This window comes from Aspergillus oryzae, chromosome 5 (genome assembly GCF_000184455.2).
Source record: "Aspergillus oryzae RIB40 DNA, chromosome 5".
Taxonomy (NCBI): domain Eukaryota; kingdom Fungi; phylum Ascomycota; class Eurotiomycetes; order Eurotiales; family Aspergillaceae; genus Aspergillus; species Aspergillus oryzae.
The window spans coordinates 1,835,320-1,854,500 of NC_036439.1; the positions used below are offsets into that span (position 1 = coordinate 1,835,320).

The 19,181-nt window shown below is 49.5% G+C and overlaps 6 protein-coding genes across 6 annotated transcripts; 3 read left to right on the forward strand and 3 right to left on the reverse strand.

Annotated features, from left to right (window-relative positions):
• Positions 1-1,927: 1,927 nt before the first annotated feature.
• On the reverse strand, positions 1,928-4,389 carry AO090701000189 (RIX1/PELP1 family protein; the record flags this gene model as incomplete). Its single annotated transcript, XM_001823011.3, has 2 exons — positions 1,928-3,985; positions 4,054-4,389. 2 exons carry the CDS (start codon positions 4,387-4,389, stop codon positions 1,928-1,930), a joined length of 2,394 nt encoding a protein of 797 aa, XP_001823063.1.
• A 434-nt stretch (positions 4,390-4,823) lies between these two features.
• Positions 4,824-8,620, forward strand: AO090701000188 (putative filamentation protein (Rhf1); the record flags this gene model as incomplete). The annotated part of the gene is made up of 4 exons (XM_023237433.1): positions 4,824-4,833; positions 4,948-5,091; positions 5,133-6,124; positions 6,176-8,620. 4 exons carry the CDS (start codon positions 4,824-4,826, stop codon positions 8,618-8,620), a joined length of 3,591 nt encoding a protein of 1,196 aa, XP_023092030.1.
• A 1,350-nt stretch (positions 8,621-9,970) lies between these two features.
• On the forward strand, positions 9,971-11,694 carry AO090701000187 (CDP-diacylglycerol--glycerol-3-phosphate 3-phosphatidyltransferase; the record flags this gene model as incomplete). The annotated part of the gene is made up of 3 exons (XM_001823009.1): positions 9,971-10,219; positions 10,281-10,633; positions 10,695-11,694. The coding sequence occupies 3 exons, from the start codon at positions 9,971-9,973 to the stop codon at positions 11,692-11,694; spliced, it is 1,602 nt and encodes a 533-aa protein (XP_001823061.1).
• A 391-nt stretch (positions 11,695-12,085) lies between these two features.
• Positions 12,086-14,329, reverse strand: AO090701000186 (glycosyltransferase family 2 protein; the record flags this gene model as incomplete). Its single annotated transcript, XM_001823008.1, has 3 exons — positions 12,086-13,339; positions 13,399-14,070; positions 14,144-14,329. 3 exons carry the CDS (start codon positions 14,327-14,329, stop codon positions 12,086-12,088), a joined length of 2,112 nt encoding a protein of 703 aa, XP_001823060.1.
• Positions 14,330-14,990: 661 nt separating this feature from the next.
• On the forward strand, positions 14,991-16,144 carry AO090701000185 (glycoside hydrolase family 12 protein; the record flags this gene model as incomplete). Its single annotated transcript, XM_023237435.1, has 3 exons — positions 14,991-15,330; positions 15,444-15,813; positions 15,871-16,144. 3 exons carry the CDS (start codon positions 14,991-14,993, stop codon positions 16,142-16,144), a joined length of 984 nt encoding a protein of 327 aa, XP_023092029.1.
• A 672-nt stretch (positions 16,145-16,816) lies between these two features.
• Positions 16,817-19,099, reverse strand: AO090701000184 (uncharacterized protein; the record flags this gene model as incomplete). Its single annotated transcript, XM_023237436.1, has 2 exons — positions 16,817-18,866; positions 19,068-19,099. The coding sequence occupies 2 exons, from the start codon at positions 19,097-19,099 to the stop codon at positions 16,817-16,819; spliced, it is 2,082 nt and encodes a 693-aa protein (XP_023092028.1).
• Between the last annotated feature and the right edge of the window lie 82 nt (positions 19,100-19,181).

The window sequence follows — 19,181 nt, forward strand, 5'->3', positions numbered from 1 at the left end:
GTACAGTAATACTACATATAGGCTTCTTTCGTTGGATCGTTGCAATTCCGAAAAGAGATCAAATTTCTCTTTTTCTGGGGACTCCTTTGCCTAGAATTCCAACGGATCATCCTATGGCCGGTTCTCCCCTTTCCTACCTCAACATCGTTCGCGACAATGGTGATCAATTGGACACGCACATTCACCATGGGGAGCTAAAACCCGTCTTCCTATGGCATCTGTCCCTTTTCACAATACTTCCAGTATCGGCACTTGTCATTCCTCGTCGACAAAGTACTCGCTATGTCCGACCCCTCGTTCTCGTCCTCATCTTCAGCCTGGCTCTCGAGGCTATCCGATACCGACGGGCCCTTCTTGGTGCAAATGGATACATGATAGGATTAGTGGTCGCATGGTGGTTTATATGGTCTGCGACATTGCTGGTTTTTCACGATGTCGAGAGGGAATTTTTACGCGTTGAGCGAAAGGGCAGAACGACTGTGCGCGCGACGTCGAAGCACTCTATTCAGAACGGATATGCCCACATGAACGGCGTAATAAAAGACACAGAGCCAAAGGAACAGCAGTATACTGAATCCCTTATATGGCAGCCATATCCCCGATCCCTCTCGAAGAGGCTGAATTGGTCACTGGGCCTTCTTTTCAACATGCGGGGCCCCGAATGGAATTGGCGTATATCGAGCATGGACCCTTTGCCTCCCTCTGTGAAATCCCAACTCAAGTCTGGACCACCATCACGATATCCTCGAGGTGCAAGTAAGGTAACTGCATCATATCCAGGAGTTGGGACCCGCATCCGCACTGTGGCCTTCGACTGTCTGAAGTACTATCTCCTCCTCGATGTGATAAAGGTCCTCATGATGCACGACTTATACTTCTGGGGGGTCACATCGCCACCGCCTCCTCCTCCGTTTCCATTAAACCAAATCCTCCCACATGGAGCGGTGTATATGTACCGCGTCCTGATGACGGCATTGGGTGTATACGCCGCCGTAAGTTTTGTGACATTCTTTAACCCACTGATTTTCCTCGGGCTGTCCCGGTTATTCCCCAATGCCTCCCGCAGGATCACCGCAGCACCACTGGACGCCTCCTGGCTCTATTCAGACATGTTTGGTCCGTTTTTAGTGCCCGTGCTAGACCACGGTCTTGCTGGCGCTTGGGGTATATGGTGGCACCAGCTTTTCCGATTCGGATTCACGTCCACCGCCCACTGGATTCTATCGCTCCTTCCCAACCGATTAGCGAACAACTCGCGTTTCAGGCGCCTCGTAATGACATTTGTCGCGTTCGCGCTTAGCGGTTTCATCCACGCCTGCGGGAGTTATACCCAGTGGTCCGACACTAAGCCTCTGTCTGGGACATTTCTCTTTTTCATTCTTCAATTTGTTGGTGTTACGATCCAGGAGTTCGTCTCTCATGTCGTAGTCGCAGTCTTGTTATATCAATACACAGGTAAGGCAGGGAAGACTCGAATGCCTCGTTGGCTCCGACGGTCTGCGAATGCTGGCTTTGTTTTTGGGTGGCTGTGGTTGACCGCGGGTTTGATCATGGATGATTTCGCCAAGGGTGGCTTGTGGTTGACCGAACCTTTGCCGGTGAGTCCCCTGCGCGGATTGGGATTTGGTTACGGGGTGGAAGGGGAGGGGTGGTGGTGTTGGAAAACCCCGTGGTTTCGGTATTGGGACGGGGGGAGTTATTGGGAGAGGGGAATTAGAGTCTTGTGAGTGTTTCTCGTCTAGGCCGTTGCTCATTTTTATATTTTGTGTATTTGGGTATGTGCTTCTCTTGGATGTGATGCTACGGAGTATTGTATATTGGTTGGTTGGAAACTTATATAGAGGTTTCAAAGGATAGAGAACCTAATTCATAGGTATATACGAATACAGTCATGATATTTTGTGGTTCAACGTTCGTACTATACACATTAGCCCTCCATGGTCTCATCCTCGTCCTCGTTCTCGTCTTCCGTGTCCGGGTCAATGTTCAATGCTGGCAGGTCATCATCGCTGTCATCCTCCCCAGCATCTGCCGGGTTGGTCTGTGCGACGGCTGAGCCTGATAGTGGACCGCCGACGGTCGTTGTAGATGACGTATTGACACTAGCAACCCGAGGGGGTGGAACTGATGTAACGGTGGCCGAGGACGAAGGAACAGAGACAGCAGCGGTGCCGGTAAAAGTCGCGGGGGATGCTCTATCCAATGATGGCTGACTGGCAACAGCAGTGACATCGCCTTCAACACGGGGTCGTTTACTCTGGAAACTAGAGTCTACTTTCCCTGTCGAACCGAGTGCCGGAGGCTGAGGTTTGTTGTCCTCCGCGAGACTGCGTTTGGTTAAGGTTGGGGCGGCCTTATGGGAGACATCCGTGTCCATCATATCGTGGTGTAGGATAGGGGTGGATGACGGCTGGAGAAACCCAGTGCTTTCAGATGCTGTCCCAGAAACACGCGCAGGCACTTCTTCTTCCTCTTCCTCCTCTATATCGGTATAACCACCAATACCGGGAGCATTCATCAGAACGGGCATCCTAGGTCTGATAAGAGCCTCCACCTCTATCTCCGCAGGGAAGCTCCGGGCTAAGAATGGCATGATACTGGCGCTTACTCCACGACCCTTTGCAGCAGGCACAGGATTAAGAACACTGGCAAGCATAGTGTGCTTATCAGATGTTAAGATAATCGTCCGATCAATTTCAGCTCGGAGCGAAGGAGACAAGTATTCGGTCGGAGCATGTGTAAGCACTCCAGCTAGTAGCTCCGATGCGGCTTTTGTAAGGCTAGAGAAAGACGGTATATCAGACTGGCGGCTTTGCTTCAACCTCGGGTTTAGGAAGGAATCAGCATTAGCTGTAGCATGATTGGACTTGGCTTTGTCTTTCGCGTCAGAAGATGCTCTCGCTGAGGTACTCTGGTCGTGCGTGGGAGGCAAAAGATCATGGCATGAAGCTCGGATCAGATCAGCCAGAGAAGCAAGGCTTTGTTTTGTCAACGACGGACCCATGCGGGTGAGCAGGGTCTGAACGAGGTGATATGCGGAAATGCGAATTTCTCGGCTGAAATTTTCCGCACGGTAAACCCAGAGAGTCTGCTCTAAGATCGTCTGTGTCACAGGGATGGCGCCGGTCTCGAGAGTCTTTACAAGGTTTTGGAGGAGCTCCATGCAGCCAACGTGAATACGAGGGAGTTCAGCGAACAGGTGCTCCCTTTCCGTACGGCTAATCTGGGGGTTGGCTTGGATATCTCGTCCATCGGAGGGAACGACCACGGCAGTCAATCGCGATGTAAGATCCAATATGGGCCCTATCGGAATGGCGACCATAGAAGCCGTCGCGGTGGTAAGGCAGGTAGAGAGCATCTGAAGGAGTACGACAAGTCTGTTCACACCCGAGTCAAGACCCTGCCAACCGGCGAGCCCCAAAGTGTCTAGACCCCCATCGCCAACTTCTCTGCTATAATCTTGCGGTCTCGAGGCTTGTCGAAGAGCTGGATCCACGGATTCCCACTGTTCTACTACCGCTCGGAATACGTAATCCGCAGCCCCATGAATAGAAGCTATTGTCATTTGGCAAGCGTTCTTCCATTCCTCCCCAGATGTGTTCTTCGGAGCGCAATGGTGCAAAGAGATAAACAGTCGTTCGGCAGAGTCCAGCGCAGTCTGAGGGAATGTAGGCGACGTCGAGCCAATTATTGCTTGAAGGATACTATGTATTTGCGCCGAGAAAGGACGGAAAATGGTTGGATGCCGTGCGATCAGCTCTCCGAGTGCATTGAGAACGGTTTCTAAGAATGGACTGTGAGGCTTCAACTTCCTGGTCGGTTCCGACGAAGGCTTGACCGAAATAAGATTCAAAGCCGATGTAACAAAGCTTGGTAAAGACGGGGTTGTTATCTCGCGCACGAGGGTGGGATACTGATAGGTAAGGTGGAAGATGCGTGTTAAAGTGATGATGGACATTTTCTTGGTGGAATTTGGATCGGGTTTCTGTTTGACGAAAGCATCAGCATCTTATTTGGAAGCGAATCAATAAATCCCAACTGCGAATTACGTACCGCGAGGATCGCAATGAGACCGCGAACGAGTGGTTCGCATCCTCTTAGGATTTCCCATTGACCGGCTTCCACGACGGCTTTTACAAGGACGACCGCAGTCCATCGACCTTCCGGAGATCTATCCTGCAGCAAGCTCGCTAGGCGAGTCATAAGTTTGTGAACTTGAACGGCATTGTCCGACTCAGATTTGGACTTTTGATTCTGCGGCGCAGAAAGTAGCTCCCCGCAATTGCTCAACGAAGTCGCAAGACATGATGCAATGGGAGGCAATTGTTTGACGGGTATGTTGGTCAGACGATGATTGACAGCATGTAAGGACATTGACATGGAAGCCATCTTGGCAAAATGTCCGTGCCGTTGTCAGATAACTGATGAACTTCCGGGTGAACTTGGAGACTTTTTTTTTTTTTGGGAGGAGCGGAAAAGCTTTGACCACATGAAGCCTCGGAGGTACCGTACCATACGCTTCAGAATGTTAACGGTAAGGTAAAAGTGGTACTAACCGTTACCCACCGACCAATAATTACACATGCGTAACCCCCCAAGCGGGTCTCAATGGTGGTTCCAGTTGTTCCTCTCCCCTGGACAATGATGATCACCAGAGTTAAGTCCTCGGGAGTTGCACCTTGAGGAGAAGCACACTTTGTTCTTCCTAGGTAGCAGATCTTATGCCGGAGCCTCGGGGTGGGCATTAGTTATGGGTACTGTTTCGACTGCCCTCCCCCAGATTTTGCTATTCTCCTCCTAACTCTAACATTCCATCCTTAAACATGGCTGTAAGTACTTGTCCTTAAAACTTCTGCTACATCAGGCTACGTGTTACCCCCCTTCACTTCGCAAAAGAAGTATTCAACTCCTTCAATTCTGTTGACACATGCCTCGGTTAGGCTCGAGATTCTGATAAGGGGCGTCGCTATATTGCTGCCTTGGACAACGCCCGTTGTCAGAATAAGTGGGATGAGATTCCCGAACTCATTCGCAAAGTGACCAAGCATGCACCTCAAAAGACTTGTAATAGCCTCTCTTACTCTATCGGGTGTCATTGGCAATATACAAAGAAGCTAACCGAGGTGCGATAGGCCTGTTAGAGGTAGCCTCCGCTGAATACCAGATCGCCGTACACTCCCCGCAACGGCCATCTTCTGCTCAATCTTCCTCCGCTTCCTCGTCCTCGGCTTTGCCAGAACTTATTCCCCACCTTTTGTCTACCGTCGAAAGGGCAGATGGCCCTCCACAAGATATTTTTCAAGCTCAAGTTTGCCTAGGATGGGTACACTGGACACTCAATGAACCGGGTTTGGCAGTAGCTCGTCTCCCGGACGACTTCGATGAGACAGTTCATAAGCTCACGAGCACTGGAGAGGAACTTTCGCCATGGACTAAAGTATGCATTGCCAAGGCATGCTATCTCAAAGGTACCTATCTTAAGTTTTGGGCATTTTTCCATTTTCTAACGGGGTTAGGTGCCGGACAACACAAAGTATCCGGGTCCGCCGACGCGCTGGACATACTGCAGTCGCTTACTTCATGGTTGAGTAGTCACAATGAGCTGTCCTCAGATAGCTCCCAATTTTTACACTGGTCCGAGCAACTCGCATCTGAAAGCGCACTGGTCGCTAGCATGGAGGCTCTCAAGACTATTCCCGTGGCTGATGAAGCCCTGGTGAAGACCGCGTTGAGACTTCTTCGGCTATGGTCTGCTCACCCACATGTTAAACAAGGAGCTTTGCCTCATGTCGACGGCTTCGACGTATGTACACCAAAGTATTTAACATGGAAGTCATACTACGACCTCTTGTCAGCCACCTTACAACACGATTTAGCTTACGTGCCGCCGGCAAGCGGACCAGAACGCCAGCAGCTTGCTGCTGAAATACGGCGCGTGGAGTCGATGTACGAGAGTAGTCTTCTCCGTGAAACGAAATTCCCCACGGCATATGCCGGAAGCACACAGATTGAGGACTGGGTGGAGCAAGTAATCACGAACTGGGAAATACTCTGCGGGCCTCAATGGACTGACGAAGACCTTGGAGAAGGAGGCCAAAATGCAGTAGGCAGGAATGTCCTTGATGTAAGTGTTTTGTGAAACCCATTAGTTGGTTGCGCTAACGTCCTACACCAGATCCTGTATCGTGCAGCTACCAAAACATACCATTCTCATTTGATACTCCGGCGCTTGTTTCACGTTCACTCATCATTGGCAGATTTTGACCTCGCTCTAAAGGCTCTTGATTCGTATATCGAGATTGTCGTAGGCGCGAAAGAAAGAGCAGAAAAGTCGGCACAGTATGGAGAATTGGAAAATGATGGCACTTTATTGCGAACCCTCTCCGAAGGGGTCACTATGCTGTGTTGTTTCGGCTCAGCAAAAGAAGCCGAGAAAGCCAGGGAGTTGACGACTCTCATGAAAAAGTTCATAAACAAACATGTCCAAGAAATTGAGGGCGACGACGAGGAGCAAGTAAAGCTTCTGATCTCGTCTGATACAAGCTCAACTCGCTCTCAGGCAGTATCTCCCACTGACATTGCTGCGGCTTATAGAGGTGTTGGTATAGGTCTTGCGGCCTGGGCTAACTGGACACCGGTGAATGAAGAACGTGACAATATACGGTCCGAGGCCATTGATAATCTAGAAAAGAGTACTGCACCAGAACTAGAAGACGAGACCAACTATTCATCTCTATATACGCTTGCTCTACTTCTCGCAGAAGATCGAGATCTGGATAGTGCGATCGATTGCGTCAAGACAGCGTTGACAGCGAAGACAAACCCAGGCACCGTTCAGGGGTATTTTACACGGGAGCGAGACCTTGTCCCACTATGGCATCTGCTTGCCCTTTTACTAAGCGCAAAGCATGATTTTGATATTGCTGAGCGCTCTTGCGAGGCTGCATTCGAGCAGTTCCCCGCCGCGGTCACGTCTCTAGCCCACCACGAGAGAAGGCCACAAAAGCAACAGCAGGCCATCCAAGACCAGGCGAATGGCGCTGGGTTACAGCGTACCTTGATCGAGGAACTTCGAGGCCGTGAGAAAGAACGTATAATCGAGACGCGTATGACTCAGTTGGCGTTTGTTGAACTCCTGGAGGGCCCAGAAGCTGCTGTTAATCACAGCGAACAACTACTGGGACTATTTGCAACTCTATTCGGCAACTTGGCCCTTGAAGCTGACGATAAGAAAAATTCCCAGACAGACAACCTCAGGCCCCCATCGAGCTCCGCTCATACTGTGAAAAGTCTCCGCGGCAGTATATTTGGGAGGCATAAGGGACCGCGCGCACCAGACCGGCGAGCGCAATCCGGATCCGACTTCAAGACAGATGAAAATAATCCTTCGCTAGTACCGAATGAGTCGGACCAGGCGCCAACCATTCAGGTCACGCACGAGGATAAACACGTTGGCCACGAGAACCCCCAAGACTCGCGGAAACTGCGGAAACGCAGTAGTACCCTTAAAAAGGGTGACAATGCACCTGACCCAAACCATAAAAGTCACATAAATGGCCATGGGTCTGTCACAAACGGGGTGGGAAGTGTAGAGCAACCGAATGGGGGAGAGGATCAATCCCCAGATATGGTTGCGGCGGCAATGTCTGCCAACAAGGAACAAAGTGGAAAGCAGCCCCTGCGACCTGTTGCTCATAACATGAGCCATACGCAGCAGCCACCCCCCATAGGCCACGCGAAGCAGCCGCCTGAACAGGATGTTCGTCTGCCAACATCATATGGGTTTGATTCTCCGACTAAAGCGGTGACTAAGTTCCCGCTTGCCCAGGCCCAAAAGCATGCCCTCTGTATCCTCGTCAAAATATGGCTCCTCGTTGCTGGGCTGTATCGGCGAGCAGCGTTGTTTGACGATGCGTTTGAAGCGTGTGAGGAAGCTGCCAAGCATGTTTCGCGAGTCGAAGCCCTTTGCGCAACGCAAGACTCCTCTGCTAGGTCATTCAGAGAGCGTGGCTGGGGTGTTCCGAAGAGTGCCGACGAACTTTGGGCCGACCTCCTCGCTGAACAGGCCTTCTTGTCGAATGCTCAGTCACACCCTCACAAAGCAATGGACAAGTTCGAACAAGCATTAATGCGCGATCCTGATCATCCCAAAGCCACCATTGGCCTGGCAAACCTTCTCCTTGATATTTGGGATCAGAAGATGCCACTGCTGCCACCAGAGCCTGAGATTGAGCTTGATATGTCGATGCTAACGTTAGCGTCGCCCGAGAAGCAAAATTCAGCAGCGAGAAAAGCCGACAACAAGGCTACAAATGGACAATCATCCGCTGAAACACCGGACTCCCAGCACAATCAAGTGCCACATGCTATCCAGAACGTGGAACCTAAACTTCTCAATCGCATCGCCGCTCGTGACCGAGCTTACGGTCTGCTTTCGGCCCTGACCAAACGCGGCAGTTCTTGGGACAATTCTGAAGCTTGGTATACACTCTCCAGAGCGTACGAAGCCGAGGGAAATACTAAGAAATTGAAGGAGGTGTTGTGGTGGTGCGTTGAGCTCGAGGACCGACGGCCAATCCGGCACTGGTCTAACCTCGGTTCTGGTGTATATGTTCTATAAATAGCGAGGGATTACTTTCTTGTATTTAACCTTGTTGAAAGAGCAGTTCTTTCATCTTGCACTTAATAAGATACCTCCCTGTTATAGATTTGTGAATAGATACTATTTTTATAGATACGAGGGAAATTTCGGACGGAACAACTTTGATGGAATCAAACGACCAATAGGACAACTTTATTTACACATCACCCAACAATGGTCTTACAGTTGGGGTCAATCAGAACCAAGTTAAAGCTCAAGGAAGGCTGCTCCTCATCTAATTACGGGGAGCCGCCACAGGGTCCCAAGCGGAGTACTTCGGCTTGACGCTGTGAGGCATTAGTGGCCATTGCTTCAAGCAGGTTGTCTTTCTTTCTTTTTCTTTCTTTCCCCAACGGACACAAAAGGTGACAACTTACGTATTGTAGGTCTTGAAAGCAGCACGGGAGAGCGTGAGCATAGGCCGATGCTCAGACAACTCCCAAGTGCGCACACCAGTCTGCATGATCTTGTCCGCGGTAGGAGGCTGGTCGACCATGTAGGAGATCCAGGCGTGCCTGTTGGAGAGATTTAGAAACACGCCCTACAGCTGGCGGGAAACAGTATAATCAAATGGGATCCTCACCAGCCGGGCTCAATCTGTGAAGGGTCATATTCCTTCTCCTTGTAGTCGACCCATCGTGTCCGGACTGCATCCCCAGTTAATACTAGTCCAAAAAAGAATGCCATCTATCAGTACTCACGAGGGAGCTCCTCCTCAATGTTCTCAAAAAACTTGTTGCCGTAGCGGTCGACGCCAATCAAGGTACCGGCTTTGGTATCACCTGAAGTCGCAATTGCGTCAGTAACCGGCCAAGACCGGTCAATTGAGGGCAAACTATACCGATGTACTATCCACGCGAAGACCCGCTATGTAAGCATTCATCCAAACATAATTGACCGTCTCTCTTCGCCCGTCAAAATGTCTCGGGAGTTGCGTACCTGCATCTGGTGACCATAGTCCTGTGGAGAGATGAAAATTAGCTCTCGAATCCCCACGCAAACAAACCCGAATCGGCGACAAACCTTGATACCAATCCTCCTCAGGTTCCGCAGCGTCCGAAGAATAGTCGACATCTTGGGCGAAGTACAGCAGTAAGCTCGTCGTCCGTCTGCAATGCTAATCGAAGTGAAGCGGTTGGTTGTTCCGTTTGATCGATTGGAGTCGAGGACCCGCTCAATGCGGTCTAGTGCGGTGAGGGGTTTGCAACGTTTGCACCCAATGCCCGTGATCGACGTCGGCGGACAGTTTACTTTCTCCAATTGACGCTCGGCCTGTGAATTGCTGCTTTTTTTTCTCTTGTTGCAGGCGGCTACGGAAGGAGTGAAAAGATGTTCGGTCGTGTCGGGGGTCAGACTTTCCGGTGTGTCGTGCGCAGGCCGATCGGGCGGAGGAGACTTTGTGAGCGCAAATTCTCGGCCTATACAACGAGCACCAGTCCCAGCGCGAATGCGTCCTCTACAGCTTCACCTTTAGGAAGTATCACTTCGGAACTTGATCGGATTGCTCCCTGCTTTGAGGTTCCGGCTTCACGGATCACAATCTTGGACTCTCCTGCTAGCTTCTATAGCACCCTCAAGGTAAGTCTACATGTGATATAACCAAACGGAGATAGTCCGGGACTAATGCGGAGGATTGCAGAGCAAGATACGAAAAGCCCGGAAGCGCGTCTACCTCTCTACGTTGTATATCGGAAAATCAGAGCACGAGCTCATTGAGACTGTGAACCAGGCGCTACATGACAATCCCGATCTCAAGGTATCCATTCTGACGGACGCCTTACGAGGAACTCGCGAGACGCCGAATCCCTCATGCGCTTCGCTTCTGGCCTCGCTGGTCGCTGAACATGGCTCGGATAGGGTGGAAATCCGCATGTTCCATACCCCAAATCTCACGGGATTGAGAAAGAAATGGATCCCCAAGAGGATCAACGAGGGTTGGGGGCTTCAGCACATGAAGCTGTATGGCATTGACGACGAGATTATACTCTCCGGGTATGGTATTTCTATTTGTAAAATCTGTCTTTCAGACTATCAGCTAATGGTAGATTTGCAGAGCGAACCTTTCGAATGATTATTTCACGAATCGTGTGGATCGATATCATGTTTTTAAGTCTAAAGAACTGGCCGATTATTATGGCCGTATCCACCACGCAGTATGCAGTCTGAGCTTCCAAATTCTACCGGATCCGCACAACACTGCTGGGTATCTTATGGACTGGCCAACATCCAACGGCACGGTATCTCCGTTGGAAGACCCCGAGAACTTCACCTCCTACGCCTCTACAGTCTTGGGCCCTCTTATTCAACCGACTCAAACAAAACCCGCACTTGAACAGAAATCCTCGGACGGAACATATGTCTATCCCGTTGCACAATTCACCCCACTACTAAAACCCGATGCCTCTACGGAGTTCCCCGCAGTTACCACAATTCTTCGTATGCTATCAACATCCTCCGCATTCTCCGGTGCCCGCTGGTTGTTCACCGCCGGCTATTTCAACATCCACCCTGTCCTCTCTTCTCTGCTGATCGCAAGCACATCAACTTCTCATACCGAATCCACGACACGTGGTACCGTGCTCACAGCTTCTCCCTGGGCCAATGGCTTCTACGGTTCCCCCGGTATTTCCGGCATGCTTCCCGCCGCTTACACCCATCTCTCTGCACGCTTCCTTGACCGTGTAGCTGAGGCACAGAGAACGAATTCCATCCAGCTGAAAGAATGGCGACGCGGAACAGTCGGGGAACCAGGTGGCTGGACTTACCATGCTAAGGGTCTATGGATCACGCTACCCAGGGAAGAACATCCCAGTCTCACATTCGTGGGGAGCAGCAACTATACCAAGCGTAGCTATAGCCTTGATCTAGAGGCTGGCGCGCTAGTCGTTACCGGCGATCAGGATTTGAAGCGGAAGCTTGGTGCAGAGAGCGAATGGTTACAGAAGGAGTCTCAAGCGATATCGAGAGATGACTTGAGAAGAACCGAGCGCCGTGTTAGTTGGAACGTGCGTTTGGCGATGTGGATCGTCGAGAAGGTCGGCGGTGCCTTGTAAGGCTGTAGCAACCTTAGCAGGGATCGACTTTTTACGAGGGAAGTATTCTATGGTATTGATAGAATTCTTATACCCATGTACTTATATTTATATGTAACATGTACAGAGTGTTGTATAGATTAGAACGAGGGAATCTGCGACCGAACATATTTATAGAAAGATTCGCCCCTTCAAAACCAGTATTTTCCTGAAGAAATGAACCACTTACAGGAATCTAAATAATAGTAACAAGATATATTATGAAAATAGCTAAACTAGGCCAACGCCATCTAATTAAGTATAGATATGATAGAAACAAGCAAAAATAATTCTAGTAATACAAATTAGTGAAAGAATGTTTCCCCCTAAAAGCCCCCCACAGATCTAATGACAAAGGAAAAGATATTATAATCTAAAAGAAGAAAGAGTATGCAAAGACCAAAACGGTAGCGATAGTAGCAGCCGAATACTCGAACTCGAACCAAACAGCCTGACCACCGAACGCGATGCGCTTACTCTCCTCCGTGGGATGAGCAACACCAGTCTTCTGATCGCGCACGAGGAGATCCTCACGATCGGGCATGATCGGGGGATTGATCGCATAGGCGATCGGCGTCCACATGGAGCTGCAGATGAAGAAGAAAGCGAAAGGCGGCCAGAAGGCATGCGTGATGAGGCAGACGATGACGTCTCTGGCGCCGTTTTCGATGGCGAAGCAGCGGTATGAGGAGACGATAACTGCGATCAAAGTGACATAAACGAAGGCGAGATGGAAGAACACCATGTAGTTCAGCAACATAACGCGCAGGCGCACGAACATGTTCTTCGTGAGTTTGGGGTCGCGCTCGTTGAGTGCTGAGGCGAGGGATCCGGTTGGTTTGAAGGCTTGGGTTTGACCTCCGAGCCATTTGGGGAGGATGAATGAGCGGACCATGCAGACGGCGATGTAGGGGGCCATCCAGAGCTGGAATCGGGAGTTTCTTTGGCCTGTGTGGTAGCCTGCTGGTGAGAACAGTGTGGCTTCGCAGAGTCGGTTGATGATGGTTGAGGCGAAACAGGCCCAGATGAGCCAGTGGAGTTGGTCATCATTTGCGTACGCGACGAGGGGTTTACCCCATAAAAGGATAATGGGAATGGTAAAGAGAGACGCAGTGAGAAGGAGAGTAAACAAGTTGAGGATTGCGTAGATGAATCCGGAGAAGCGTTGAGCGAAGGTCAGATGCTGGATATTCTTACCCCAGAGGCAGAAGTTCAGCTTGGCAGCTGTGTCCACGGTCCCAATTGCCCATCGGGTACGTTGCTTGAGATGTCCACCGTAGTCTTCGGGTACTGACCCAAACTGAAGCGGTTCGTGGATGTATACTGTTTTCCAGCCTTTGCCGAGCATAAGAGTTGACGTTGCGACATCTTCAGTGAGGGTCCCCAGAGGGAAGTTTCCGATATCTGCAAGAGCTTCCCGGCGAACGATATAGCCGGATCCGGTACACCAGGCCACACCAAGGGCATCTTTAATCGGCTCAATGATGTGTACAAAGAAGTCCAGACTCTGCCCGAGGGGATCGGAGGCCGGTGTGTTGTAGAAGAGCTGAGGAGGACACGCGAGGGCTACCTTGGCATCCACAAGAAGATGGGGAAGGACAGCACGCAACCATTCTCGCTCAGGGATCTGAGTGATGTCAGTTGGTCAGGAGTTAAAGGCCAAGCAAGATCATTGAGGTTACTAACCATATCAGCGTCTAGCGCGGCCATCAACTCATTTGCTCCTCCAGGCAGATATTGCACTTGCTCGAGGCCATAGTTGAGGTTGCCGGCCTTGAAGTGGTGTGGCTTGCCAGGAATCTTTTCTCGTGCCATGTAGAAGATGTTGGGATACATTGTAGCAAGCTCCTTCACAGCAGCTGCCAGGCTTGCAGATTTCGCGTCGTCCAGCACGATAACCCTGAATTTATCCTGTGGATAGTCTTGATCACACGCACCACGGACGGTATCAAGAATAACAACATCGTCTTCTCCGCAACAGGTGACGAAGACATCCACAGTGGGGACTTTATCTCCAGTCAACCTAAGCTTAGGTCTGCTTCTTTTCTTCCATGCCATCACGGTCCAAAGGTTATGGATCATAGAGGGTATAGCCACGGCCATCTCAACGGCAACAAAGATCCAGGCTCCGCCATAGTAGATGTCAACCGACCTTTGTGCCATAACGATACAGTAGATACGCAGACCAAGATAAAAGAAGTACACGGCCGTGTTGATGATGGTAAAGAGCGGAGCGAGGGTGAAGACCCATCGCCTCCACCCGGTCGAGATATCGACATCATCTCGATTATGAAGAACAGCTATGTTCGAAGAGCCAGTGGGACTAGAAGGGCTCTCGTCAACTTGGGCTTCTTTACACTAGACATTGGCCAAGTACAGTCCGTTAGATCTAGCATGATCACCCATGAAAGGATTGGAAGACAATAGTTACCAAGGATGGTGAAGAGTCTTTTGCAGTATCAGAACTCTCGAAAGACAGATGCTTTGGGCGGATTGGTATCATGCCTTTGGCATATTCTTCCTGGCATTCGAAGCTGTTGGTGTTGTGTTCTGTTTCATAGATGTTCAAGGCAGCTATTTTCTCTTGATCTTGCTGACCCTCGTGCTGGTCAACCATCTTGAGATTGGCCTTCAGTTATAGCCTTCACTGGGAAAGTATAATCGATTAGGCTATGCTCTCAAGGTCAGGACCGTTGCAAGCAGGTTGCCAGAGAATTTTATACATCGTGCATGGCTTCCTAATAGCCGAACAATATTTATGTGCCGCAAAGGTCGCTTAGGCAAATACCTACATTATCGGTAAGTCAATGGCGATAGAGAAACCTAAACTTGCATGATACATGTTCATCAATATGATGTATTGACTCAATGCTGCAAGGAACCGTCACACCCGTGCCTTCCAAGGGTCGAGGTAGATGTGCGGCATCATATCGTGTATACCTGATTAGGGTTTGCGATCGATACGTCCCCTGCATGAGGGCAAACTATAAGATCTCGGAAAATCAAACTTAGCAACCCAGGATGATCAACTACTTTTATCGACGGGAGGGCCTCAAAACTATTGAAGTCTTTTCGTTAGTTCAGCCCACTCAGGGTATCTGATATCAGAAAGAAGGGCTTAGCTGAGCTTGAATAAGGTTGCATCTTGGCTCCCTTCCCTAAGAATAGCCCTAGCTCAGATCCGGATCACTACGACCCGAACCAACAACAAAATGTAAAAGTCTCAAGTAACGCCCCGGAGATTCTTTCGTAAAAATTTTGAATCAAATCAAGGCAACATGGCTCTTCCGTTGCTCGTCAATGCTGGCCTGCTGGCCCTCCCAATTGCGGGCTCTATTGGAACTCTTCTGGGCATTGACGCCCACCGTCAAGCAACAGGACAGCGACCTCTATTCACCAGTGAAATTGGTAATGATGGAAGTATCTCTCGCAATGGTGTTACCAACACACGATACTGTGATTTGTTTAATCCCATTTCACCGAAGTCAGAGGGTCAACTTTACACATGTAAGTTCGAGGGCTGCCGGCAGTATATCGGGCATATGTTGACTTGGGGGCATAGTGAACCCCAACCAGTGGGGCGTGACAGACAAAACAGAAGGAGGATTATGTATGAACGTAAGTACTTCTACTCCGATACTTCAGTGACCCTGAGCATTGTCATACTAATCATGGATGTCTGATCAAGATCACCACCATTGCCAATGGCTCCTACGCGACTATGTCAACAGCACCAGAGTTTTCTGTGACATGGAAATTCGATCAGGAAACCAAGGACCAGACAGTGCATGCATTCCCTAACGTCCAGGTCGACAATATTCTTCCTGCTTCACTTGCGGACATCCACCATCTGAACCTCGACATGCATTGGACATATGGAATAGGCAACAAAACTGTGAACAAAACGGATGACGCAGAGCTCAAGGACGTCAATACCAACGTCGCTCTTGATATGTTCTTTGACGACGACATCAAGACCGCGAAGAACGTTTCCCTGGCGAAGTACGAAATGATGATCTGGTTTGCGGGTTATGGTGAGGCCAAACCATTTGGGTATGAAGATGGGATTGTAAAAACTAAAGACCTAAATGGCACGACATTGTGAGTGACTGCTATCCCATTACTGGACACCTCAACTTATACTGACATTTTATCCAGCCAACTTTATACTGGTCAGAACGATCTTAAACAGGAGGTCCTGACGTGGTACGCAGCAAATACGACGGAGAAGTTCGACGGTGATATTCTCCCTCTCATCACTGACCTGTATACCCTCGACAAAGGTGTCAAGTTATCCAACACTGACTATCTGGGAGTTCTGAGTTTGGGTACGGAAGCGTTCTCATCGCACTCTAACGTTACATTCTGGATGCCAAGATTATCCATTGATATTCAGGGCCCTACGGCGCGCACCACTACGGCGAAGGCTTGATAATTTGAAAGACATAGATTGTTTGTGTGTTAGATGTTACTACGTTTGTAAAGTTACAGAGAGCAACAAGTTCGGTATTAATCTAATTATTCTCATTTATATGGGCTGAAAGAAACACGCTCTAGACCAAGGACTTGGCCAATATCATAATCATTCAACGGAGTCTGGATACTGTTTGCTTACTGCATATGCCAAATGCCCCTCCATCTCTTCTCGGACGTTGAATCTGACCGATAATAACAATATATCCACTCGCATGCATATCGCTTGGGGTTCTCTGGACTAGTGGGGCTGAGCTCGTTCTATAAGACAAGTCTCATTGAAAATTACCATAAAGAGATATCATCTACATATGTGAGATGAGCTGAAAACTATGCTCTCAGGGGCTTGTACCTATACATGTACATCGCAAAAACCTAAAATGCCCGGAATATACAACCGAGAGCCAGGAATTCTATCCCACGTTCAGAATGCGCGTCATAGGACATCAGTAAACTCAGCCCTGGATTTATCAAGCACGGGATGGTAGCGCTATGGAATCTAAAAAGAAGGATTCCCGATAGGACCCAGTGTTATCCCACTAACCATGAGTGATCGGCAAGGCACCTGATGGTTAGCTGTAAGGGATGCTTGCGGGGCGATCAATTATTTGCCTTCCTAAGACATGTAGCCTTATCTCGAGATTTCACATGCGGAGCCTCTGTCCATGTTGTCACCGATAGTTGGCGACTTGGCTCCTTCCGAGTGGCACGTCAAGACCACATCCCGTAGCTGGTTTGGGTTCAGCGGTTTCGATACATACTCGTCCAGTTCTGCTCCGGGACGATCATCATCTATGGTATCAGCTGTGATCGCGATTATTGAGGCGCGCTTGGTATTGTGGGTTCTCTCATAATTGCGGATCTCAGAAACTGCTTCGAGCCCGTCCATTACCGGCATTTGAATATCCATTATGATCACGTCGAACTGTCGGTTTTGGTATGCTTGGAGCGCTTGAAGACCGTTTGTAACAACTGTGATATCATTGGTGCACTTCTCAAGTGCTTTCGCTGCCACTAGTCGGCAGATATCGTTGTCTTCTGCTATGAGGACGGACAAAGGCATAATTTGGCTAGGTTCAAGATGTCTAGGACGATCCTGCAGAGCGCTAAGTAGGGAGCTCAGAACACTTTCGGAAGAACAAGGGGAGGTGATGTATGATACGATACCCAGGTCAAAGGCTGACCTTATGGAGATCTTCAAGGAATCGGATGGTGTGGGATCGAACAATACAAGGGGTGTCGAGCCGAAGTGTCCATGAGCCCGTAGAGCGCAGGCCATTTCAAGAGACTCCACTATAAGGGCATCCGGAAGATGATTTTGGTCCCGTAGCTCCTGGATTTGGATATCATGCTGGTTGAATACACGCACTTGGATCCCCAACCCGGTTATGATTTTGCATATCGGGTCGCTCTTCTGACCATTGGCTGTGATGTAGAAGATAACAAGATCTCTGTGAGATTTCTTCTGTTCAGTGGTGGTAGCACACGGGCTTTCAAGCTTCAACGGGCAGGTAAATGAAAAAATGCTGCCTTTGCCTACAGTAGACCGAACCCAGATGTCACCACCCATCAGACTGACGAGCTTTCTGGATATAGCCAGACCAAGCCCTGTGCCACCAAATTGTTTCATTACAGAATCATCTGCCTGTTGAAATCTGTCGAAAATGAGCTCCAGCTTATTTGGTGGAATCCCGACCCCGGTATCCGCAACAGAGAACTCAAGGACGCATTGGTTTTTGGCACACGCCTGCTGCTGGGCAGTCTTTACGGAAAGTTCAATTCTCCCATTGTTGGTGAATTTGACTGCGTTTCCGACCAGGTTGAAGAGAATCTGGCAAAGGCGGTTTGGGTCTCCAATAGCGTGTTGGGGCACATGACTGCCCACTTCATAGGTAAGGTCAGTCATCTTCTTGCTCGCCTCAACTGCAAGCGGCTTTAGTGTGCTCAGCACTGTTGAGCCAAGATTGAATGGAATACTCTCGATCACCATACGACTGGCTTCTATGCGTGATAAGTCAAGAACATTGTTAATATTTGCCAAAAGACTTTTACCCAAGCTATGAACTAGGTTAAAAGCGTCGTGGGCGACTGCTGGAAGACAACCCGCCTCAAGTCCTAGCTGAGCCATACCGATGATACCATGAATCGGGGTGCGGATCTCGTGGCTCATGGTAGCGAGAAGTTCCGACTTGCTATGGTATGCTTCCTCGACAGTTTCCCTGGCAGATATACAATGTTCCAATCGTTTCTCCACGATCGAAGTCATGTGGCGAATGCTGTTTTTGAGCTTGATTATCTCGTCGAACGTGCGGACGCTGATATGTTTTTCGAACCCATGCGACGACGCAACATTTGGTGGCTTCGGAAAGTAATGAGCCTCGGTTATAGGGTCTCCTTTGGATGCATCGATAGCTTCTGCGTCTATCTGCCGTCCGGGTATTTGTTCGACCTCCGTCCCGCTGCGGAATGGTTCGTATAGATCTAAACTCCTAGGTAGCTCCGCCAAGTCCTTATCGAACTTGCATGAGGTGTTGGCTGTATCGTCCCTCCATTCCGTCACTGGGTATTCTTTCGGTGGAACTTCCTGGACATATCCATTCGGGACGTCACATATGGCTATCTGGATGCCATTCGGAGTATCAGCTGAAACCTTCCTACTTTGCACCAGGGGCTGAGTCTGTCTGTTAGTCCATTTACTTAGTCCCTTTACCCTTCCCAAGGCATACTGCTCTATGGATACCTTATCTCTATAAGCAAGCAAACTGGAGCCGAGATACTCACATCTGAGAACTTGTTCCTAGCGAACGCTGTTATTTTTTCCCTCGCTTGACACAGCTCCTCAACGACAAGGTCGTCAGCCCTCTTATAAGCCTCCAACCTACTTCTTACAGACAAACAGTCTGCTTCCACCCATGCTAGAGCTTTCTCTGTATTTACAGATTGAGTCACTGCATCAAGGATTGTGGAAAGAACGTCTCGCGGGATTAGAATACTAT